Genomic DNA, 26,291 nt, shown 5'->3' with positions numbered 1-26,291 from the left:
AGTTTGTGTCCATTCAGTATTCTAACAACAGTAGGGTAGAAACTGTTTCGAAACCGGCTGGTGCGTGTATTCAGGCTTCTGTACCTTCTCCCCAATGGTAGCAGTTTGTAGAAAAACATTGCCGAGGTGGGATGGATCTTTAAGATTGCTGGCAGCCTTTCCTTGACAGTGGGCCTGGTAGATGGATTCTGTCGATGAGAGGTAGGGCTTTGTGATTGCCAGGGCTTAGTTCACCACTCTCTGTAACTGCCTGTGATCTTGAATGGTACAGTTGCCATACCAGGTAGTGATACATCCGGACAGAATGCTCTCAATGGCGCACCTATAAAAGTTGGCAAGGTTATTTGCCGTCATACCAAATTTCTTCAGCTACCTGAAGAGATATTGTTCGGCCTTTGTAACTAGTGCGTCCACATGAAGAGTCCAAGAAAGCTTGTTGTGGATGACCACTCCCAGGAGCTTGACACTCTCCACTTGTTCCACCTCTGTGCCGTTCATGTGTAGGGGGTCATGAATAACATCCTGCTGAAAGTCAATAATGTGTTCCTTGGTATTGCCGGCATTGAGAGGTAGGTTGTTCTCTGTGCCCCATTTGTTCAGGTCTTCCACCTGCTGTCTGTAGTCTGTTTCGTCTCCATCTGAGATTGGTGTCATCAAGGAGAGCAATTCAAATGCTGGATATTGTAAGGCATTAATTTACTGCTTCCATCCCCAATGTTCACTCAATGAGTGCAGCTTTGAAGGCACTCAATACCATCCAGAACAAAGTAGTCTACTTAATCAACGCACGCTCGCCACTTAAATGTTTACTTCTCCAATGCTGACTCTTTGTGGAAGCATCGTACAATATCTGATATGCAATGCAACAAATCATCACCCAGGGTCCTTGATAGCACCTCTCACACTTATAACTTTGACGACCTAGAAGGACAAGGAGAACGCAACACCTGCTAGTTCCCCCCTGAAGATTAGATTCCCTACAGTGTGGAAACAGGACCTTTGGCCCAACCAGTCCACACCGACCCTCCGAAGAGTAACCCACCCAGGCCCATTTCCCTCTGACTAATGCACCTCTAACACTATGGGCAATTTAGCATGGCCAATTCGCCTACCATGCACATCTTTGGACTGTGGGAGGAAACCCACGCAGACACGGAGAATGTGCAGACTCCAGATAGACAGTTGCCCGAGGCTGGAATCGAACCTGGGACCCTGGTGCTGTGAGGCAGCAGTGCTAACCATTGAGCCACCGTGCCGTCCCATTTTGATTTGAACAACCTCACTGTTGTGGTCAAACTCTGGGAATTTCACTCACGCATAGAAGTGTGACTGTGCTTGTACCAGATGTACTACTGCACGCCATCACCTTTTTGGGAGTAATTAGGAATGAGGAACAGATGCTAGTTCTATCAGTGGTACGCACGTTCCATGAAAGCATTTTCAAAAAAGTTGAAAAGTTTTCTCCAAACTGAGTTGTGAATCTTTGGAATTCTCAACCTTGAAGAGCTGGGAGTACTGTCTTCCTGGTATTTTCAAACAGAGATGGATGGATTCTTGGATATAGGGCCTGGGCAGGATAATTGAGAGGCTGTCAGGCAATCCTGTCTTACTGATTGGTGAGCAGGCTCTAGAGACTGTGGACTGCTCCTACATTTTACATAAATGCAAGTTCAATCAAAGGCATTTACATCTAGAGAGAAAAGTAGTAATTCGGGATTGCATGGACTTTGTGACTTCTCCTTCCCCACATCTTTCCCAAAACTTAATTTTACAAATTTGAGAGAAAATAAATCTGTTTAGAAAGGTGTGTGGATGACTTGAACAAACTTTGTGCAGATATGTTAGGAAATAGCCTTTGGAAAGTAACTTAACACAACTTCTTGTATGTTTTGATTTTGTTTTTATGTGCACTTGTCAAATCTGAGCTGAGAATTTAATCCCTTATATTTGATGGAATTAACATTAATCACTAAGTCTTGCATAGGTCTTTGTACAAGACAATAAAACATAGAAGCAGAAGTAGGCCATTTCGCCCATTGTGTCTGCTCCACCATTCAATGAGATCATGGCTGACGTAATAATCTCCAACTCCACTTTCCTGCCTTGCCCACAATAACTCTTGAATCCCTAACTGATTTAACTGCCCACCCTCGACTGCCCCCTGTGGTAAGGAGAGGAGGAATTTCTTCTCTTCTGTTTTAAATGTGCGACTCCTTACTGTGAGAGCATGCCCTGTCTCACAAGGGGGAAACAGCCTTTCTGCATAGACCCTATCAAGTCCACGAAGAATCTTTTACGTTTCAATAAGATCAGCTTGAACACCTTTGTATTCCAACGGCGTGGTGATGGCCTATTGGTATTATCACTGGAAACTCGGGTAAGGTTCTGGGGACCCAGGTTTGAATCCCACCATGGCAGGTGGTGGAATTTGAATTCAATAAAAATCTGGAATGAAAGGTCTAATATCCATGAGTCCACTGTTGATTATTGGAAAAATCCACCTGGTTCGCTAATGTCCTTTAGGGTAGGAAACTGCCATCCTTACCTGGTCTGGCCTGTATGCGACACCAGACTCTCAGATTTAAGACAGATGTCAGAGGCAGGTAACAGAGGCGTAGAATGCCTTACCTGCTAATGTAGTCAACTCAGCCACATTAGGGAGATTTAAGCAATCCTTAGATAAGCACATGGATGATTTTAGGATAGGGGGACGAGCTGAGAATAGTTCACAGGTTGGCACAATATCGAGGGCCGAAGGGCCTGTTCTGCGCTGTATTGTTCTATGTTCTAATGTGTTTGACTCTTAACTCTTGGGCAATTAAGGATGGGCAATAAATGCAGACGTAGCTAGCAATGCCCTCATCCAGTGAATAAATAACAAAGAATGCAGGCCCAATCTGCTCAACCTCTCCTGATATGGCAGTCACATACTAGCCAAGTGAACCTGCTGTGCACTGCCCCAATGTCAGTCTATCTTTCCTTAGATAAAGGGCTTAAAACTGTTCACAGTATTCTAGCTGTAGTCTGACTAGTGCCTTGTATAGTTTCAGCAAAACCTCCCAACTTTCAAACTCCATTTGGTTTGAAATAAAAGCCAACATTCCATTTGCCTATTACTTGCTGAATTTGGATACCAACTTCTTGTGATCCATGGGCAAAGACTCCCAAATCCCCTCTGTGCTGTATCTTTGCACAGTATTTGTTCATTTAAATAAGGTTGATGTCTTGTTCTTCCTGCTGAAGTGCATAACCTCACATTTCCCAAAATTTATATTCTTTTGGACAAGTTTTGAACCCTCTCACTTAGCCTGCCTATATGCCCCTTCATACTGTCATCGTCATGACTTTCCTTCCCATCTATTTTTGTGTCATATGTAAACTTGACTATAGTACAAACGTTTTCCTCATCTAAGTAATAAATATGTATTGTATATAACTGTTCACCCAGCACTGAGCCGTGTGGCAAACCGCTAGTCACGGTTACTTTCAATAGCAACTTGCATTTATATAGGGCTTCTGCAGGGAAACCGATTCTGAATCAAGAAGGGAGAGGTTAATGAGTCTCAAAGTTTAGTGAAAGGGAAATGTATTTTGAAAATGATCTAAAAGAACAGAAATGGGTCAAGCAGACAGGAAGATGTTTGTAGATGGGCCTGTACCGGGAGGGGCATGTACAAAGTGAGATTTGCACAGCAATAGATTGCTGATTGGATTGTGAAGTTGTGACCATCAGCCTAACAATAACTATCTGACTGCTGGGTACTTGAACGACTTGTGGGTGTGAATGATACTGGCAGAAACCTTCAAACTGCTGAAAGGGCAGTTGGTGTCGGTGTCCCTCTAGGAAAATGCCGAAAGCCAGAAGAAAACCTATTTATTTATCTTCTCCCACCATTTGCAGTAAGGCATTGTTTTTAATCAGTAGGTTAAAAATGTTATAATTTGTTAACCAACCTCTCTCACCTGTAAAGAAGTGAGAGAAACAGAAGGAGAACATTAGAGAACTGATGGACTTGGAAATACACCAGTGAGTCCTGAGGAACTGGTCCTATTTAACAGTTTACCCAGTTTTTTTCACCTCCATCCATAACAGTAGCATGTTTTTGTGTCTTTGACTTTCTGTATGCATGTCTAAGAATTTTTAGAAGTGAGTTAGAGTTTGAACTAGTGCAGTTATATGTCAACAGATCATAGTTATTTACCTGAGGTTAGAGCTTATTCATTTGTAGCAAATAGTAGTCATTGTAAAGTACAGAGACCTGGTTCATGCTTTCTGTAAACCTGAGTCTATCTGACAAGTAAATAAAAGACTGAGTAATTTGATAATATTTTTTAACTTCTATGATGACTCTGGGAATACTAAGACTTGACTTACTGCACTCTACGTCAATGAAGTGTGCAACTTTTGTGAAGTATGAGTAATCCAGTTAGAGTTGAAACATATAAAGTGCAAGAAAAAGCATAGGAACAGGCCCTTTGGTCCACCAAGCCTGTGCCAATACACAAAATGTTTCCAAACTAAAATCTTCCACCTCTACATGGTCTGTATCCCTCTATTCCTTGCCTATTCACGTATCTGTCAAGATGCATCTTCATTGTTGCTGTTGTTCCCACCTTTGGCAGTGCATTCCAGGCAATTATGACCCTCTTGTGTAAAATATCTGCCTCTCTCATCTCCTTTTTACCTTAAACCTGTGTCCCAGCAGGTAATTGACATTTCTATCCTGAAAACAAAGGCTATTTTGACTGTTCATTCTATCATGCCTTGCAACATTTTGTAAACTTGTATCAGGTTGCCTGTCAGTCTCCAACATTCAAGTGAAAACAGAGTTTTTCCAATCTCTGCTCATAGCTAATACCCTCCAATCCATCCTGATAAACCTTTTCTGTATTCTTTCGAAAACCTCCACATTCTTCTGGTAGAATGGAAACCAGAACAGTACACTATATTCCTAATGTGGCCGAACTGAAGTTCAATACAGCTGCAACATGACTTTCCAGTTTTTGTACTGCTGAAGATAAGCATGCCATTTGCCTCTTTGGCCACTTCTCCTTGTGTTGCCACTTACAGAGCGCTGTAGGCCTGTAAGCCTTGACACATCAATGTAGATGCTACTAAGGATTTCTGCCATTTGCTGTATACTTCCCTCCTGCATTAGATCTTCCAAAGTGCATCACCTCTCATTTGTCCAGAATAAACTGTCTGCCATTTCTCTGCTCAAATCTGCAGCCTACCTACATCTTGCTGTATCCTCTGGCAATCCTCCTCACTATCTGCAATTCCCTCGATCCTTGTGTTGTCCATATTTTTACCATTCAGGTGACCTACATTCTCCTTCAAATCATTTTTATATATGTGTATATAATGCAAACAACAGTAGTTGCACAAGTATTAATCCCTGTGGGGCACCACTAGTCAGGAAAATACCCTCTGATCACTGCTGTCTGTCTCCTATGACCAAGCCAGTTCTGTATCCACCTTACTAGCTCATCATGGATTCCATGTGACTTCACTTTTTATATGAACGTGCCGTGATGAGCCTTGAAGAAGGCCTTGCTAAAATCCGAGTAGCCCTGCCCTTATCAATCACCTTTGTTGCTTCCTTAAAAAGCTCAGTCAAGTTTACAAGACATGACCGTCCCCCCACACAGCCATCCTGCCAATCTCTAATAAATCCATGTTTTTCCAAATGTGAGTAAATCCATTTGTTGTACACATTGAATATTAACTCATCGTGTGTATTTTGTTCTGTTTTCTAGGTACGAGAGCGGTTACGAGTAGCACTAGAAAGAGTTAGTGCTTTAGAAGAAGAAATAGTAGTTAGAGAGAAAGAGGTAGGTATTTGTGTTGATACTTTCCTGAAATATTGCAGAATTAACATGGCCCAATATGCATAATACGTTGGCAAACAGTTCATTTATGTTTGCAAGTTAAATCTAGAAAAGTTAATTTTATAAATTTGAAAAAAGGTGTTGACATAAGCATCTGAAAGGAAGAGAATAACAGCTGCATGAGAGCCCCATCGGTAAGTTCTCCCTCAGCTGCGCACCAATCTTTCTTGGAAGTAGACCGCCACTATTTCATCATTCCTGAGTAATACCCAAGAACTCCCTCACATTGTACTGTGTACCTTACATCACAGGTTGGAGCCGTTAAGCACCACCATCTCAATGAGAATAAGCAATAAACATTAATCTCATTAACCATGTTCTTATGTTGAGAATGAATAAAAACAATAAGGAAGGGTACAGAAATTGTTTCTGCATAGTTATGAACTTTCAGTTTTTCTACCCAATGTATTAAATATTCATTTCCATGCTTTCTCCTCTGTATTGGGATGATCATTGCAACTACTAATTTCTGTTTTCAAAATCAGTACTTGGAAATGTTGTCAAATATTGAGCAGAACATCAAGAATAAAACATTCTGTAACATTGCCTAGATGTCCAATTGCAAGCTTCTCAACTGCTACCTTGCCAACTATAATATATTCATAACTGGTTATCTTTATTTTATAAACTAGTGAATTTTGAAAAGTTGCTTTTTCATTTTCAGTTTTATTTCACAATTTCTTTCAGATCTCATTATTTAAAGAGCAGCACACACTTACTCCAAAGAAAGGTGCAACAGATCCACTAGAAGATGGAAAGCGTGACAGTGAAAATACACCAAGCACGAATGGCATGGTATACTTTTTCAAGTATCAACCTTTATGCTACATTTTGTATTTACTACCTCCATTTAACCCTACCATGAAATAATTGATACATGAGATTGATTTAATTGGTACAAAGGAATGATCTCTTGCCCTACTGGGGGTTAATGAAATAATCTACCAGGAAAATTCAAAGCCAAAGCCTGTAGTGCACTTTGCCTGCTGTTGTGGAATAATGATGCATATATAAATGGTACAAAAATGTGTTTACTTAACTACCAGACACAAATTTAAGATATGAGGAGATTACTAAGAAGGAGGAGAAAGTGAGGACTGCAGATGCTGGAGATCAGAGCTGAAAAATGTGTTGCTGGAAAAGTGCAGCAGGTCAGGCAGCATCAAAGGAGCAGGAGAATCGACGTTTCGGGCATAAGCCCTTCTTCAGGAATTCCTGAAGAAGGGCTTATGCCCGATTACTAAGAAGGCATGGGGTAAAATAGGGATAAGTATACTCAGCTAGGCTGGTACATGGTCTGTCCTTTAAAGAATTATGCTTCCAAACAGAACTTAATTTTTGTAGTCAAACAGTGCTCTAATGTGAAGACCACATTACCAGCTTGAGTAATTTTCTCCCCGGACAAAGGAATATATGGCGACACATTTTTTCATTTGGATCCTGATACTCCAGCAGCCATTTAATTTAAAAAATCATACTTGTAAGAAAACTTGAGAGAAGAGCCAAACCATCTCATTCAGTATCCTCTACTCAACCAAGAAGGCATATATGTTTCACAATCTAATTAACAATTATCTATTACTTCATGTGTTTCCAGTTTGTAGAATTGTTTACTGTTTTCATTATTATTGGGAAAGTCTGATCAGCTTTCTCCTTTAAATGGTTACTTTTGTTTTAAACAGAGATTTTCTAATTGTTCCATAAACCATGAAGAAGATTCAATTAAAGTAATAGAGCTTCAGGAGACAATAGATAAACAAAACAAGGAGCAAGGGCAGTTAAAGGATCGATTGGCTGCTCTCTCTAGTAGGGTGTCAGAACTTGAAGAGGATCTGGATACAGCTCGCAAAGACTTAATTAAGTCTGAGGAAATGAACACTAAACTTCAGAGGGACTTGCGTGAGGTAAGAATACTAAGGTAAAGTTATTTGAAGAGCAGTGAACTTTGCAGCTCAAGCAGAATGGACTTAGATAATTTCTCATAATATTTGCAAAATTGAAGAGTTAAAGCACAGTACTACTAAATTTGCAAAACAATATTATTGTAAGTAGTTGATAATTATAAATTATGTTCTTTGCAACTACCTAACTAACCAGTAACCCGACAACCTTGCTGAAACATTGTGTTAATTTTGACATCCGATCCTGGAAGGATTGTTAGTTGTTGTTTTTACCACACTCCTAGATAGGCATCATGTTATAGTGTGTGGTAAATTAAAAGATTATTTATGTAATCTTGACCATGCACTGCATACTCCCACAGCTTATTTTGAAGTTATGGTAATAAAATATACATGGCCTATATTTGCTAGCGGGACGAAAAGATGAAAGGACCAAGCAGTGATTTTGTATAAGCTGAGAAACTGCATATTGACACTTGCACAGCAGCTGTAGGGATCAGTACTTATCGTGAAATGTTTCAAATTTTTTTCACTGTTTATGGGAATGTAAATAAGTCACAATGAATTCACTTCAGGTGCAGAGTTTTATTTTTTGCTTGGAGTAGCTGGGGTTGTATCTTGTGTTGTGGAGAGCAGTGACTGTCCCATGTGTTCTAATTTTAATAGGCCATGGCCCAGAAAGATGATATGGAGGAAAGAATAACAACTCTTGAAAAACGCTACCTCAGTGCACAACGTGAATCCACGTCTGTACATGATCTCAATGATAAACTTGAAAATGAACTCGCCAATAAAGATGCTTTATACATACAGGTATTTGTATAAGTTGAAAATGAAATGATGTCTGAATATACTGTCATGTATATATCTATTGTTTATTTGCAATAGCACATTTAAGAGAAGAGAAATTTACATGGAACAGTACTAATGTTGGATATACTAATTTTTTTTCAAAAAAGGCTTTACATGCAGAATTTAAGTTGAGGTTGAAGTTGGTAAGCAAATAATTATTTCTCTCTGTACAAGTTTAACTGTACAAATACAGCAACTTGAATTCCAGAGCAAACATTATGCTCCAGTGGCTCTTGCCCACTGAATGTCAAGAAGTGAATGCTGCCAGTTTTCATTTATAACAGAAAGCAACTCGGTCTTTTGGCTTGTACTTTGGCTCCCAATTCCAAGAGGATCCAGTTAATGAATTTCGGCATTTCTTTCAAATGTTGTCAGAATGCCTACCAACAGTGAAAGGAATAGAATATAAATTTGTGTCACATGCAGATTCAAGGCTCTTCAAAGTTTACTTTATCTAAATGCTTTCTTTGGTGCTGTGTTTTGATGTTTGAGTATTTTAGTTCAAATGCATTTCCCTGACTTGTGCTTCTGCACTTACATGAATTTATTTTACCTTTGTCATGGAATCTGCTAGTCAGTTGATTTAGCAATAATTCAAAATTGTTTAATCAAATTTTACTCAAACTTAATATTGTAGCAGCAAAATTGAAGTACAGCTTGTCTAACTGACCTTTCTTTTGGACGTAGATCAAGATAAAAAGAAAAATCTGGAAATGAAACAAAAATGATTGACATTCACAACCAATCAGTTAATGTCAACAAAGATAACAAAAAGGTCATTGTTTTGGATATGTATCCTTTATGGGATTCTAATAGGATATGCATCCAAAATGCCAGTAATTATTTTTTCTCTTTACAGAAGCTGTTCAGCATTTTCTATGTTTGGAAATTGTAGGTGTGCCCAGAATGGTGAATTGCAGCTCTGTTTGATCTCTGGCACTTTTGCAGTTTTACTGCTAGACAAGCGGAAATAGCCATAAAGTTAGTTTCCATACATAGTTTAACCCTTGCAGCACCTCTGAACATTTTTGGTCACTGTATGATTTGTTCTGAGCCTGTGATTTGTTAACTTGCGTCTTAAGATACAGCAAAAAGTACTTGCTTTCTGCTTTGAAGAAACAAAGTAGAGGTCTAGGCCCTTCGGTCCTCCAAACCAGTGCCGACTCAGGATGCTTTTGTAAGTTCAAAATCGTTTGCCTTAACATGGTCTGTATCCCAGAATTCCCTGCCTATTCATGTATCTGTCAACATGTCTCTTCGACGTTTCTATTCTATCTGCTTCTACCACATCTTTGGTAGCTCATTTCAGGCACTTACCACCTGTGTTACCAAAAAAAGGCAACTTGCCTCTCTCAACTCCTTTAAACGTTTCTCTCCCCCGTTTTACTTTTAACCTATGTTGCCTATTAATTGATAGTTCCGCCCTGGGAAAATGACTCCAACTGTCCATTCTATTCATGTGTATCATAATTTTGTAAAGCTCTCCCCTCAGTCTGTGCCATTCAAGTGAAAACAAACCAGGTTTGTTCAATTGCTCCTCGTAGCTGATGCCCTCCAAACCAGACATAACCTAGTAAATTTTTTCTGTACCCTCACCAAAGCCTCCCCTACTTTTTTGGTAGTGTGGCAACCAGGGCTATACACAGTATTCCGAATGTGGCCTCATGCAAGTGCTAGATAGCTGCAGTGTGACTTTCCATTTTTAAAACTCTGCTGAAAGCAAGCATGCCATATTCCGCCTTGACCACCTGATCCACTTGTGTTGCCACTTTCAACGGAACTGTGGACCTATACACCTGAATTCCTCTGTATCAGTGCTTCTCAGGGTTTTGCCATTTACTGTACACTTCCCTCCTGCAACAGACCTTCAAAGATGCATTGCCTCACATTTTTCCATACTAAATTGCATCTGTCATTTCTCTGCCCAAATCTCCAGCCTATCTATATCCTGTTGAATCCTCTGGTGATCTTTGCACTCCCCAAATCTTTGTGTCATCCACAAATTTAGCAATCAGGCCACCTATATCTCCTTCAATTCGTTTATATATATTACCGACAATAGGTGTGCCAGCACTGATCTCTGCAGGACACCACTGATCACAGTTCTCCAGTCAGGAAAACAGCGTCCTTCAGTATTCTAGGATAGATCCCATCAGATTCTGGGAACTTGTCAACCTTAATGCTTTTCAAAATAACCAACACTGCCTCATTTGTTTATATCAGGTAGACAAGCAGGAGGCTGGATGAGCACAGTAAGCCAGGCCGCATCGGGAGGTGGAAAAGTCGACGTTTTTGGTGTAACTCTTCGGGGCTTTGCCACCTGCTGATGCTGCCTGGCTTGTGTTCTTGCAGCCTCCTGCTTGTCTACCTTGGATTCCAACGCCTGCAGTTTTTTTTCTCCTTTTTTATATTGACAGCAAAATATCAACAATTCCCTCTACACTCACCATCCTCCATGGTCATCGTCTTTTGTGAATACTGATGCAAACTATTCGTAGGTACCTTCCCCACGTTCTCTGGCTCCATGCATTAAATTTGCCTCGCCGTTCCCTAGCTACTCTCTTGTTCTTTATATATACTTCAAAATAAGGCTTTGTGATTTTCCTTTAATCCTGTTTGCCAAAGGCATTTCATGGCCCCTTTCCTGTTTTGTTTATATTCCTCAAGGGCTCTGCCTTCAGTTTTCTAAATCTTACGTAGTCTTCTTTCCTTCCTTTCAGACTAAGCTCACAATTTCTCTTGTCATCCAAGGTTCCTGAATCCTGCCATCCTTGTCCTTCAGTTTCACGGGAACATGCTGGTCGTGAACTCGAATCATCTGGCCTATGAAAGATTTCCACATGACAGATGCAGATTTACCCTCAAATAGTTGTTCCTGGTCTACATTCCACAGTTCCAGCCTAATAGTCATAGATAGTCTTCCAACAGTTTAATAATTTCAACCAAGGACCGCTTGTGGGCGGCACGGTGGCACAGTGGTTAGCACTGCTGCCTCACAGCGCCAGAGACCCGGGTTCAATTCCCGCCTCAGGCGACTGACGGTGAGGAGTTTGCACGTTCTCCCCGTGTCTGCGTGGGTTTCCACCGGGTGCTCCGGTTTCCTCCCACATCACAAAGATGTGCAGGGTCAGGTGAATTGGCCATACTAAATTGCCCGTAGTGCTAGGTAAGGGGTAAATGTAGGGGTATGGGTGGGTTTCGCTTCGGCGGGTCGGTGTGGACTTGTTGGGCCGAAGGGCCTGTTTCCACACTGTAATCTAATCTAATCTAATCTAATCTAATCATTGCTCTTACCATAAGTAACCTACAGAATTATGGTCACTTCCTGTAGTGCTGTATCACAGAAAACTCAGTTACCTGGCCAGGCTCATTCCCCAGCATTAGCTCTCGTATGGGCCCTTCTCTGGTTGGCCTATTTACATACTGCTTCAAGAAACCCTCGTGGATGCACCTAACAAATTCCAACCCTCCCCCTAATCCATCCAAGCCCCTGATGGTAAGCATGTTCCAGTTAATATATGGAAGTTTAAAATGTCCTGCCACAACAGCCCTGGTTTTTAAATTTTTTTTTCCATAATTTGTCCAAATCTCTGTTCCTGTATTTCCCACTAGCTGTTGGGAAACCTGTAGTACCATCCATCAAAGTGTTGCACTCCTTCTATTCTTGAGCTCTATCCACAAGGCGTCGGATGAGCTTTTCAAGGTAACTTCCCTCAGTACAGCTGAGATATTCTCCCTAATCTGTGACACAATTCCTCCACCTCTTTTACATCCTTCTCTTTTGTCTGAAACCGCTAAATCCTGGAATGTTAAGTCACCAATCTTGTCCTCTCACAACCAAATCTTTGTGGTAGCTACAATATAATAGTTACGTGGTCATTTCGCTACTGCTCACCTACTGTTCTGGTTCCCATCTATGGATGGTAAAGAGTTAGTGGATTCAACTAATGCAAAGATGATTTGGGCAAATATGACAAATATTCTACATCTGGAAAAGGGGATGTTGGGGTCGGAAAAAGCAACCTGGTGTATTATGAAGAAATTATTTGGCCAGGACAGACATTTAAGAGGCATTTGGATGGGTATATGAATTGGAAGGGTTTGGAGGGATATGGGCTGGGTACTGGCAGGTGGGACTAGATTGGGTTGGGATATCTGGTCGGCATGGACGGGTTGGACCGAAGGGTCTGTTTCTGTACTGTGCATCTCTATGACAGAGGAAACGGTCCCTGTTCTTTAAATAGGGACATGAAAATTTAATCCACTGGCTATGTAACAGGTCTTTGGCTTAATATCTTGTTTAAAAAGATAGTTATTTGGCATCTTTCAGTACTTCTGGCATTCCAGCCTGTATTATGTGCTAAATGGTAGCACAGAGCTTGCAGCTTTAACTTTGAGTCAGATGAGAGTGCTCCCACTAAGCGTGGCTGACACAAGTCAAAGTGCCATTAACTGGTCCACTGCACACCCCACTCTTGTAGTCCAGCACTAGGACTCTTTTGATTCAGTCTAATTGAAATGGAAGTGACCTGTATAATGTTGTAAGAATTAAGAATAGATTCTGAAGTTGAGATGACTAAATGTTATGCTTCAAAATTAAAAATGCAGAGTGAAGAGAAGAACCGTCAGTTGCAAGAAAGATTGGAACTTGCTGAACAAAAGCTGCAACAAACTCTCCGAAAGGCAGAAACACTACCAGAAGTAGAAGCAGAGTTGGCACAGAGAGTGGCAGCTCTTACAAAGGTAGGACATTAAATCCCCAGTGGTCTTTATGCTGTAGGTTTAGGTCAGAGAATTGAAGTGACTCAAATAAGAACTCTAGTTTCTCCCACTGTAAATGTCCAGTTATAAGAACCATTCAACAAACAAGTTGACCATTTTAAAAAAAAAGTTTTGGTGTAACTTACTGCTGAGTAATGGAGTTTCAGAATCTGTTGACTGTCAAGATTCTTTCAAATTTGTTTTTATTTAAAAAAAACTGACTGTGATGGAACCAATAACATTTCTCAAGTCACAACCAACCTAGCCTTTTTCTAAGGTGCCTGCCTCCACCTTTCAAAACACTGTTAGTGGGAACTGAGACTTGGATATGGTAGGTAAAAGATTTTAGCTGCTTACTGCTACAATATCAAAAGATATTCCCATTGTTGTTAGATCTGTAAAATCCTCTATCCACAGTGTTGTGTTGAACTTGATTATTGGTGCTCTCATTCTGCTGACAGTACACACATTTAATAAATGTCAGCAAATGCGTGAGCAATGTGTGAGCAAATGCGAGGTCTTGCACTTTGGAAAAAAGAATACAAGCATGGACTACTTTCTAAACGTGAGAAAATTCGAAAAGCCAAAGTACAAAGGGATCTGGGAGTGCTAGTTGAGGATTCTCTAAAGGTAAACATGCAGGTTGAGTCCGTGATTAAGAAAGCGAATGCAATGTTGTCAATTATCTCAAGAGGGTTGGAATATAAAAGCACTGTTGTGCTACTGAGACTTAATAAAACTCTGGTTAGGCCCCATTGGAGTACTGTGTCCAGTTTTGGTCCCCACACCTCAGTAAGGACATACTGGCACTGGAGCATGTCCAGCGGAGATTCACATGGATGATCCCTGGAATGGTAAGTCTAACACATGAGGAACGGCTGAGGATCCTGGGATTGTATTCATTGGAGTTTAGAAGATTAAGGGGAGATCTAATAGAAACTTGCAAGATAATACATGGCTTGGAGAGGGTGGACGCTAGGAAATTGTTTCCGTTAGGCGAGGAGACTAGGACCCGTGGACACAGCCTTAGAATTAGAGGGGGTAAATTCAGAACAGAAATGCGGAGACATTTCTTCAGCCAGAGAGTGGTGGGCCTGTGCTATCCAGCATAAGCATCACTACCTGTCCTTCCCAAAATGAAGATGGGAAAAACCTTACATAAATAACGTTCACTTATGTAATATTTGAACTGATTTAAAGTTTGACATTATATTTGAGCCGATGTGATTTTAGGGTACTGACCTTTCAAGATGTAGAACAACATAACAGAAGGAAAACAGATTGATTTAGGGAGTGGTATGTCTGGATCCGATTGTAGGTTTTCCCATTACCTTTCTCAGCCATCAATCCTGAACTGGTAATGTCTGTCTTAAAATTGTTCACCTGAAACTCTGTTTCAAATTTCAGTTGCCTGGACAGCAAAGTGAATTTTATTCTCTGTTTCTGTCAAATATAATATTTTGATTTATTCATGCGAGGTCAGCATTTGTTGTTCAAAATAAAGCAATCATGGTATATATTTGAAAAGTAAGAACCTTACCTAGTTTAATATGCTACCAAACTACTATATATAGGAAAGCTTAAAACACAAAATTCCAGTCAGCTAATTCCTATGAAAGCCAGATATCATAACAAAAATCTGTCAATAAATTGACATATTTAAGTTTCTACCTATTGAGCTATGCAAGACTATTACTGTCTTGTATTAAAAAAAAGTGATACTTTTATTTCGTGGAGGAGAGTTTAGAGTTCAGACCAAGTAGGTAATTTAGAAAGGGATGGAAGTGCTTAATCTTCAATTTGAGATAATGAAAGTCAAATAGCCACTCATCTCAATGTAAAAGCTGCTTATGACAGGATAATTCTGAGGGAGGCTGACTGATTAGGGCAGTAATTAGTTTTATTGACGGTTCAATTAGCCAAATAATGTTTACAGCAAGGAGAGAAATGTTCAGAGGCAGTTTCTTCTCCAGAAAGGAAACAAAGGCCACAGGAGCAGAATAAATGCAGATTTTAGTGCTGACATACAAAATTGATGTAAGGAGACCCAAATTGAAGGACTGTTGCTTTGTATGAAATTGCAAATGGTTACTTTTGGGCATCTGGGGCTGGATTGGCATCTCTCATTGGAATTTCCATGAGGTCTAATATTTATTTTGGAAATCTCTGTGGAAGATGATTACTCCAAGCAGAATAGGCATTGAGATCAGAACAAAGACCGAAATTGCTGGAAAAGCTCAGCAGGTCTGGCAGCAATTGTGAAGAGACAGCAGAGTTCATGTTTCAGGTTGAGTGACCCTTCCTTGGAACTGTGGGTGGGCCACACGGTCTGAAATGTTAACTGGTTTCTCTCTAGCCATGATGTGGAGGTGGAGGTGTCTGTTTTGGACGAGGGTGGATGAGGTCAGAAGTCACAGGACACCGGGTTATAGTTCAACAGGTTTATTTGAAATCGCATGCTTTCGGAGCACTGCTCCTTCACAAGGTGAAGAGAAAAAAAGCACACAGGCACAGAATTTATAGACAGGTCAAAAGATGATACAACTGGTGTGAGTGGAGTGTCTGCAGGCTGAATAATCTGTCTCTGCAGGTGAGGGCTGCTATAACATGAGAGGTATAAAAGTCCCATGCCGAGGGTGGAACCATAGTAACAAGTAATCCATACTAATTAATGTAGAGCGATCATAACAAGTTATCAAGGTGATGTGAGGAAGATTTTACAAATCCTGCACAGAACATCATGTGGTTTCTCCGCTCTAGGGATTTACTGGACGACAAAGGGTGATCTATCAGCGTGTTCTGTGTCTGTCTCCTGAGGAGGATGTTGAGGTTTTTTGCTATGGCATGTGTGAATTGGTGATGGAGAAACGACCCATGTTCTTCACAGCCTTCAACATGTCATCGATGACGACAAAGATCTTGCCAGATCAAGCCTGTGTCCCCAACTCTCGCCCCCAAACGACTGGCAAACTTTAACCAGATCATTGTTCGCAGCAAACTTCCCAGCCTTCAGGATATTTAGCGCAACACCACACAATCCTGCTACGCAACCTCTGCAAAACATGTCAATCATCGGTATGGATTCTACCATCACACTACACCACCCACCATGTACACAGTACGTACTCATGTGATTAGGCCAATGTTGTCCACCTCATATGCTGCAGGTAAGCACGCCCAGAGGCATGGCATATTGGCAAGATCATGCAGACACTATGGCAATAGATGAATACATACCATGCAACAATAGTCAGAAAGGAATGTTCCCTCCCAGTTGGTGAACATTTCAGTGGTCAAGGACATTCAGCCTCTGAGCCTCTGATCTTCGAGTAAGCGCCCTCCAAGGTGACATTTTAAGATACACAACACAGAATTTGTCAAGCGGAAATTGATAGCCAAGTTAGATATCCATGAAGACCGTCTCAACTGTGATCTTGGTTCATGTCACACTACCCACTGTGTTGAATTTATAAAATCTTCCTTACTGTCCTGCTTTGACACCATCAGCTTGTCACCACCAACTATGGAAAAAAGGCTCTCACTGTCTACTGTATCTAATCCTCTGATCATTTTAAATGTCTCTATAAAATCACCTCTCAACTTTCTTCCCTCTAAGAAAACAGTCTCAAGTCCCTCAACCTTTCCTTATAAGACCTTCCCTCCATACCAGACAACATCCTGGTAAATCTCCTCTGCATCCTTTCCAAAGCTTCCACATCCTTCCTATAAACCAGAACTGTACACAGTGTTCCAAGTGTGGCTGCACCAGGGCTTTGTACAGCTGCAACATGACCTCATGGCTCTGAAGCTCAGTCCCTCTAACAATAAAACCTAACACCTAGCACACTGTACGCCTTCTTAATAACCCTATCAACCTGGGTAGCAACTTTCAGGGATCTATGTACATGGACACAGAGATCTCTATTCATCCACACTACTAAGAATCTTACCATTAACCCAGTACTCTGTATTCCTGTTACTCCTTCCAAAATGAATCACCTCACATTTTTGTACATTAAACTCCATTTGCCACCCCTCAGCCCAGCTCTGCAGCTTATCTATGTCCCTCTGTAACCTGCAACAGCCTTCCTCACTATCTGCAACTCCACCGACCGTAGTGTTATCTGCAAATTTACTAACCCATCCTTCTATGCCCTCATCTAGGTCATGTCTAAAAATGATAAACAGCAGTGACCACCAAACAGATCCTTGTGGTAAACCACTAGTACGAACTCCAGGATGAACATTTCCCATCAACTATCAGCCAATTTCTGACCAAACTGCCAAATCTTCCTCAATACCATGCCTTTGTATTTTCTGCAATAGCCTACCTTGGCGAACCTTATCAAACGCCTTACTGAAAGGGCAGTAGAGATGACCCAGGTAATTATAGACCAGTGAGCCTTACTTCTGTTGTAGGAAAGATTCTGGAAAGGATTATAAGAGATAAGATTTATAAGCATCCAGCAAGCAACAATTTGATTTCACATAGTCAACATGGTTTCATCAAGGGCAGGTCATGTCTCACAAACCTCGTTGAGTTTTTTGAGAAGGTGACCAAGCATGTAGATGAGGGTAGGGTAGTTGACATGGTTTACATAGACTTCAGTAAAGCCTTTGATAAGGTTCCACATGGTAGGCTGTTGGAGAAAATGTAGAGGCATGGAATTGAGAGTGATTTAGCAGTTTGGCGGCAAGTAGTGGTTGATGGAAAATATTCAGCCTGGAGTCCAGTTACTAATGGAGTGCCACAAGGATCTGTTTTGGGACCATTGCTGTTTGTCATTTTTATAAATGACTTAGACGCAGGCATAGGTGGATGGATTAGTAAACTTGCAGACAACACTAAAGTCGGTGGAGTAGTGGACAGTTTGGAAGAATGTTACAGGTTGCAGAGGGACTTGGATAAACTGCAGAATTGGGCTGAGAGGTGGCAAATGGAGTTCAATGCAGCTAAATGTGAGATGGTGCACTTTGCGAAAAGTAACAGGAAGGCAGAGTACTGCGTCAATGGAAAGATTCTTGCTAGTGTGGATGTGCAGAAGGATCTTGGAGTCTATGTACATAGATCCCTGAAAGTTGCAACCCAGGTGGATAGTGCTGTTAAGAAGGCTTATGGTGTGCTAGGTTTCATTCATAGACGGATTGAGTTCCGGAGCCGCAATATCATGATGCAACTATACAAAACGCTGGTGCGGCCACACTTGGAATATTGTGTACAGTCCTGATCCCCATATTTCGGGAAGGATGTGGAAGCATTGGAAAAGGGGCAGAGGAGATTTACCAGGATGTTGCCTAGTCTGGAGAGAAGGTCTTATGAGGAAAGGCTGAGAGACTTGGGTCTGTTCTCATTGGAAAGAAAAAGGCTAAGAGGGGATTTGATAGAGACATACAAGATGACCAGAGGATTAGATAGGGGACAGTGAAAGTCTTTTTCCTCGGGTGATGACGTCAGCGTGTACGAGGGGGCGTAACTACAAATTGAGGGGTGATAGATTTAAGACAGATGTCAGAGGCAGGTTCTTTACGCAGAGAGGAGTCAGGGCGTGGAATGTCCTACCTGCCAATGTAGTTATCTCAGGCACATTAGGGAGATTTAAACAATCCTCAGATAAGCACATGGATGATGATGGGATAGTGTAGGGGTCGAGCTGAGAATAGTTCACAGGTCAGCGCAACATCGAGGGCCGAAGGGCCTGTTCTGCGCTGTATTGTTCTATGTTCTAAATCATATACATCACATCAACCGCTTTACCTTCATCCATCTGTTTAGTCACCTTCTTGAAGAACTCAATAGGGTTTGTGAGGCATGACCTACCCTTCACGAAATCATGTTGACTATCCCTAATCAAATTGTTCCTTTCTAGCTGATTATAAATCCTATCTCTTATAACCATTTCCAACACTTTACCCACAACCGAAGTAAGGCTCATTGGTCCATAATTTCCAGGGTTATCTCTATTCCTCTTCTTGAATAAGGGGACAACATTTGCTATCCTCTAGTCTTCTGGCACTATTCCTGTAGACAATGACGACATAAAGATCAAAGCCAAAAGCTCTGCAATCTCCTCCCGGCTTCCCAGAGAATCCTAGCCCTGGGGACTTATCTATTTTCACACTTTCCAGAATTGCTAACATCACCTTGTGAACTTCAATCCAGTCTATTCTAGTAGCTTGTGTCTCAGTATTCTCATCAACAACAATGTCTTTTTCCAGTGTGAATGCTGACGAAAAATATTCGTTTAGCGACTCTCCTATCTCTTTGGACTCTATGCACAACTTCCCGCTACTGATTGGCCCTAATATTCCTTTAGTCATTCTTTTATTCCTGACATACCTATAGAAAGCTTTAGGGTTTTCCTTGCTCCTACCTGCCAACGACTTTATGCCCCATCTTGGCTCTTCTTAGCTCTCTTTAGGTCTTTCCTGGCTAACTTGTAACTCTCAAGTGCCTTAACTGAGCCTTCACATCTCATTCTAACATAAATCGCCTTCTTCCTCTTGACAAGAGATTCAACTTCCTTGGTAAACCATGGCACTCTCACTTGACCACTTCCTCCCTGCCTGACAGGTACATACTTATCAAGGACACGCAGTAGCTGTTCCTTGGATAAGCTCTACATTTCAATTGTGCCCATCCCCTGCAGTTTCCTTCCCCATCCTATGCATCCGAAATCTTGCGTATTCGCATCATAATTGCCTTTCCCCCAGCAATAACCCTTGCCCTGTGGTACGTACCTATATCTTTCAATTGCTGAAGTAAACATAACTGAATTGTGATCACTATCACCAAAGTGCTCACCGACCTCCAAATCCAACATCTGGCTGGGTTCATTACCCGGAATCAAATCCAATGTGGCCTCTCCTCTTGTTGGCCTGATCACCTGCAGACACTTATTATTCAGCCTGTGGACACTCCACTCATACCATTTGAATGATATTTTGATCTCTGTCTAATGATCTCTCTGCCTGTGTTATTCTTCATTTCACCTGGTGAAGGAGCAGCTCTCCAAAGGCTTACGATTTCAAAAACTGATCGTTCTGCATGTTTCGTTTGTATGAATTGGCTATAATGCAATTGAGAAATTGTAGACATTGTTTGGATAATGTGAACTTTCTCCTGAACGGGTGTAGCGAATTTCTATTAGCAATCTTAAACAGCAATTTTCCATAGTGCGAGCTCGCAGAGGCGCATAACCGTCATATTATAACAGAGGGACCTGTAAACCTGTTGGACTATAACCTGGTGTTGTGTGACTTCTGACTTCTCTCCACAGGTGCTTTCAGATCTGCTGAGCTTTCCTGGCAATTTCTGTTTTTGCTTCTTATTTACTGCATCCACAGTTCTTCCATTTTTTTATTGAGATTAGGACAGTCAGTTTTGTTAGCAATTGATGTCACTTAGCTCAGTAACTTGACATACTGTCAAAAATTAAGTTGACATAGCAGTTGGATTATAGTCTTGTGAGCATTGCCAGTTACAATCTACTTCCATATTATTGTTCTCTTCACCTGGCCCTCCAAGTTCTAAGGTCTGAACTTCTATTCAGTCAAGGAAAGTGTTGGTGTTGGCACAACAGGTGCTCGCAATAACAGCCAGTTTTTCAAACTTATTTTGTGGGATGTGGTATCATAGTCATATAATAGAGAAGAGGCCTTTCGGCCCATGGAGTCTAGAGTCAAAGTACATGATAATGTCACTGACAATCTTTAATTGCCCTCAGAGGTATTTTTAAAATTCATTCAGAGGACGTGGGCATTGCTGGCTACGTCAGCATTCATTGCCCATCCATAATTGGCCAGAAGGCAGTAGAGTGTTATTCACATTACTGTGGGTCTAGAGTCCCATTTAAGTCAGCCGAAATAAGGATTAACAGTTTCCTTCCATAAAGGACACCAGTGAACCAGATGAGATTTTCCTGAGAAGTGGCAGTGGTTCCATGATCATTAGATTCTTAATTCCAGACTTTTATTGAATTCAAATTCCACCCATGATTAAAACTCAGTTCCTGGAACATTACCTGAGCCTCTAGATTAACGATAATACAACTTGGATATCATCTCCCCCTGTTTTTGAACTGTTGCAGTCATCTAGCATTTAGATAAGACCTGAAGACTTTAGCTCTTGGAGACATGGAATATTTCCTGCATCTATTTGATGCTTGAAATTTGGACTGCCTTGGTGGAGTGCAGAAGATCTATACACGTGACAGACATAATGACCAAGGTTGCCTTCTGTATTGTTAAAGGTTTTTGTGTGTTATTTGAATTGTTGCAGTATTACATTGTATATTAATTAGTTTTGAATATATTTTGAGTCAACCATATTGGTGGTTGTTTACTTTTCTCTATGGTGTTCAACAAAATTCTTTCTAATTCTGGAATTGCTTTGATGTGTGAAAATGTTTGTCCAAACAGAATCTTAAAAGGACATCTGAACTGGTCTGCAAATGCTTGCGAATATTTTTGTAATCATCATGAAGTTATCTCCTTGCCTTCTTTCTCTTGATATATATGCACTTGGGCCAAGTAAGGCAAGGCATTTATGGATAAACTAATTGTAAATGTTTAAATCCATTCTATTCTCTATCAGTGTTCCCTTTTTATATCATAGTCTTAAACAATAGTAACCTTTCTGCTGTTTCCTGTACCTTTTTGCCTTTCTTAGTCTGATCCTTCCCTTTCTTCTGAAGACTCTACTGTTATGGAAGCTAAACTGATGGAACTGACCTCCATGCTTAGGAAGGTAGAACATGCAATGTTCCAGTCACTCTGCTATGCTTGCTACTTATTGCCTTTGCAAACAGTGGCAATTGAAGCCTTGATCCCAGAGGCTGAGCTTGCTCAACATTAAAGCTTCAAGTGTGCACACAGCAGTTTAAAACACCATTCAGCATCTATCATTAGCTTTCATAAAATGCCGCTTCCACCAGGCTTTTGTGAGACCAATGGCTGAAGTGCAACACTAAGTGGATCAGAGCTTCTTGGAAGAATTGCAATTTTCATGAAGATTTTTATTTTGAAAGCTCAATCTTTGTGATATTTAACAGTTTTTATTTATTTATCAGGCTGAAGAAAGGCATGGAAATATTGAAGAAAGGTTACGACAGTTGGAGGCACAGCTTGAAGAAAAGAATCAAGAATTACAACGAGTATGTTGATTAGGGTTTCCATATTATGATTTATAGAAACTAAAATTATAAATCTTCTGAAACTCCAAATACTGAACCTTGTGCAGTTTGTGCTATGGTGTATGGATTCTGTTGCTTCTTAATAGATGTCACAACATCGACTACAAACTTTCAACTTTTTAAATAGTATAAAATTTGTTATTTCTCACCCTGGAGAAAATGATGCTAATTAATTTAAGCCCGTAACCAAGATGTGGCAGACAGGAGGTTATGTCACGATATTGACCATGTGACTTTATTTCATTGTTGTCGTCCTTGTGCTGCCCATGTTTCCAAACCTTCTCCAAATCTGAAATGAGCTTATCCTGTGTTTTTTAAATGTAAATTTAATGTCGTCTTTCTTATGTTCAGGGTAAAATCGAGAAAATTTCTAACCTGGCATTCCCTTGCTCTTTCCCACTATTTCTCTCTCCCTTCCCACTTCCACCAACAACAACCCATATCTGTTTTCCAGTCTCTATAATGACTGAGGAGAGGTCTTAAGCCTTTTGAATCTGTCTGTAGCACGATGCCTTTGCTTGGAGTTGACTTTTGGCTTTCGGTTGGCAGGACTGACCTCATTTCACCCAATTATTCTTGCCTCTTTTAAAGAATTGCTCTGTCTCTGTCTAATGAAAAGAATTGTAATGGCAATATTCATCATTCGACCACCAAAGTCAAGAAAAGGCATCAATTCTTTTGTCCCTTCTCATATTTCCTTAGCACTGATCACCATGCTTGGAACTATCCACCTTTCTTATGCAAATAAAATATTTCTTCAATAACAGATTCATCTCAACTTCTAACCAAACTTGACAAGTTTCACAAACTTTGGAATCTGTTTGAAAATGGCTGTGCTGGGAGCTTTTGCATTGGGCTGTCACTTCTAAACATCCTAGATTTGTACTATTTCGATAGCTTTTCACTAAACTTGATTCTTTTCTATATGTGCCAGATGTCTGTCTGTTAGAAAATTTTTGGATATGGTGCAATTCCATTTGTGTTTAATACATCAGGTAGTGTGAAGTGTTTGTGCTCAGTGCATGAGCACGTACTTTTAATATGAAATTTAGTATTTAAGTCTAGGTTTGTTAATTTGTGTAGTGTGTGTCAGTCACTTGAATAATTGGTTTTTGAGCTCTGTGCCTAATTTTTTTAATCAGCCCATCTATCTATTTAAAAGGCTCGACAGAGGGAAAAGATGAATGAAGAACACAATAAGCGTTTATCGGACACAGTAGATAAACTCCTGTCAGAATCCAATGAAAGACTTCAGCTTCACCTAAAGGAAAGGATGGCTGCATTAGAGGAAAAGGTAGTCATTTATAAAATAATCCAAATTATTGCATCCTTCAAGTGACCTAGGATTTCATTAAAGTTTGGCCTCCATTCAGAAGGCTGCAGTTCAGACACCAGGTAGACTTGATATGCATATACATGTTTTAGGATTTCTATTATATAGTATTGGCAAAGCCAAAGTGATGCCTATCTGAAAATGATCATGGAAGAGGACCAGGACAGGTGCCAAGATTGAAATATTTAGTAAGCATATTTATGTGCAGATGGAAAGTGCAACGAAGAAAAGCAAGGGAAACTAGAGGAAAAGCTGGTAAGCTTTTGGTCAGAAGCGATGGTTGTTTTACAGTAAGCTGAGTAAACAGTTTTGGAAGTAACTTGTGACGAACCTCATTTGGAGTGTTTTACTTGGATATGAAGCTTCAACCTTATCAAAAGAGGAGACCAATTTGCTAAATGACCTTCAAATGTGGATTTGGAGGAGAATGGATAAGATCAATTGGGCAGAAAAAAAATAACAGATGAAATACTGTGAAGGGTGAATGAACAAAGACATTTGCTAAATGTAACTAGGAACAGACAGATTATGTCTGGGCACGTTTTAAGAGGATGTGGTCTAAAAGAGACATTTTGGAGAAAAGTTTTTGAGGAAAAGGATGAAGGAGGGACTACTGGCCGATTTGAAAAATATAAGGAAATTATTATCCAATTAAAATTCTGACAAAAGAGAGACCTGGAAAGACTTCTATGAGTCAAGGACTTGCTTTTGGACAGAACACATATGATAGTGACAAAAGTAGGAATTGCTGGAAAAGTTCAGCAGGCCTGGCAGCATCTGTGAAGGGAAATCAGAGTTAACATTTAGAGTTGAGTGACCCTTCCTCAGAACACACATGATAGTGATGATATGAATCATTAAAGACATTCTCAATGGCCAAGAGAAGAAAATGGATTCAAAGGACCACCTTACTGCATCCAGTAATACACTGCAGCTGTGCTGAAGTTTAGTGCTTAGTCATATCCAACTTTTTGGCTGATGAACAGTGTGCAGCTGGAAAGACGGGAGCACTTTGGGAAATTAGGGATAGAGAACTGGAGCAAAATCCTGTTCTGTAATCCTACTAAAGCCATATATTTGGTATTATATAAAATCTTAATTATATATTTTAATTGCAATGCCTGTTTCAGTTGTAATGTTAAACTAGATATTCTAAATTATCCTGTAAAACACTCTTTCAGAATTCCCTTATCCGGGAGCTTGAAAATACAAAGCAGCTAATTGAAGAAACACACCATGAAAAGGTTGGTTTCATTTGCAAAGGTACTATTCCTCGTGATTTAAATTTACAGTCATATGATTCGCTTCAGCTCTTTGCCTACCCATTGTATTGAAGTATGAAATTTCAGTAAGCTGTCCTGCTAATTAAAAAAAATTGTGTACTCTTAACAATACTGTTTCTGATTTAACATTTTATCACTATAGCAGAACTTTGGTCCTAAAATTTGTTCTTCACATCTGTAGGACACAACCTGTTTAACACAGTTAATTTAAAATATGTAAACTGTATTTGTGAGAATGGTCTTTTCAAACCAAAACTACTCCTTTATTTAATGGAAGTTTGCCTAAGTTTCTGCAAATATGTCAGAAAACTAAGGAATTCTATGGAACTGTGGACAATCTTTGCTGCTGTTTTGGTTCGCAAATAACAGGCCCATTTAGAACTTCAGAATTATACAGCAAAATTAAACTGTAATAACCACTAAGATTGTCTTTCAGGCACTTAATGTTGTCAGGTCAAGTTTTTGGTTGCATGTGTACAAACCTTAATTGATCTCAGTACATTCCACCACTTTTGTCTATATTTTAGAATTTATTAACACTGCATTTCTTTCATGGAACTATATTTGAATATTTCAGAATAAATTGTTAGCTGAGAATGATCAATGGCGAGTGAAAGCTGCTTCTTTTGGAGATGCTCTGCACCATAGGTATTATACAAAAATACTCTCTTCATCAGTTTGTACAAGATTGTTTTATTGTATCTTTGCTTCATTATTTCTACTGTAAGTTTTAAATTCATAGTTCAGCTCATGTTCTTTTTGATATAAGCAGTGAAAATATTTATTCAATATTTATCATAAAAAGTCATTGGTAGAAATATTTTTAAGAATCATAAATACTTTCCCTCCATCATAAAGTCAGAAGTGGGAATGCTCTGTTTTGATTGAACAATGTTCAGCTCATTTGCCATTCCTCAGATACTGAAGTAGTTTGTGTCCAAATGCAGTTCAATATTTAGGTTTGGACTGACAAGTGGAAAGCAATATTTGTGCCACTCGTGTCAGACAATGGCCATCTCTGACGAGAGAATCTAACCATCACTCCATGAAATTCAATGATATTACCATTGTTGAATCT

At 40.1% G+C, this 26,291-nt stretch overlaps 1 protein-coding gene across 4 annotated transcripts in view; it reads left to right on the top strand.

The window, feature by feature from the left end:
- ppfia1 (PTPRF interacting protein alpha 1) overlaps positions 1–26,291 on the top strand; it is a 238,553-nt gene that overhangs the window by 117,650 nt on the left and 94,612 nt on the right. For all 4 annotated transcript variants that reach the window (XM_043705335.2, XM_087996243.1, XM_043705334.2 and 1 more), the window contains exons 4-12: positions 5,761–5,835; positions 6,580–6,687; positions 7,575–7,796; positions 8,460–8,606; positions 13,254–13,388; positions 22,475–22,558; positions 23,760–23,891; positions 25,112–25,174; positions 25,791–25,861. In XM_043705335.2, coding sequence (XP_043561270.2) covers positions 5,761–5,835; positions 6,580–6,687; positions 7,575–7,796; positions 8,460–8,606; positions 13,254–13,388; positions 22,475–22,558; positions 23,760–23,891; positions 25,112–25,174; positions 25,791–25,861 — 1,037 coding nt within the window. The remainder of the gene's footprint in view (positions 1–5,760; positions 5,836–6,579; positions 6,688–7,574; positions 7,797–8,459; positions 8,607–13,253; positions 13,389–22,474; positions 22,559–23,759; positions 23,892–25,111; positions 25,175–25,790; positions 25,862–26,291) is intronic.

Source organism: Chiloscyllium plagiosum, unplaced genomic scaffold, assembly GCF_037043375.1.
Source record: "Chiloscyllium plagiosum isolate Xiang-an unplaced genomic scaffold, Cpla_swu_hap1 HiC_scaffold_18, whole genome shotgun sequence".
NCBI lineage: Eukaryota > Metazoa > Chordata > Chondrichthyes > Orectolobiformes > Hemiscylliidae > Chiloscyllium > Chiloscyllium plagiosum.
This window is presented reverse-complemented; position numbering and strand designations above follow the sequence as displayed.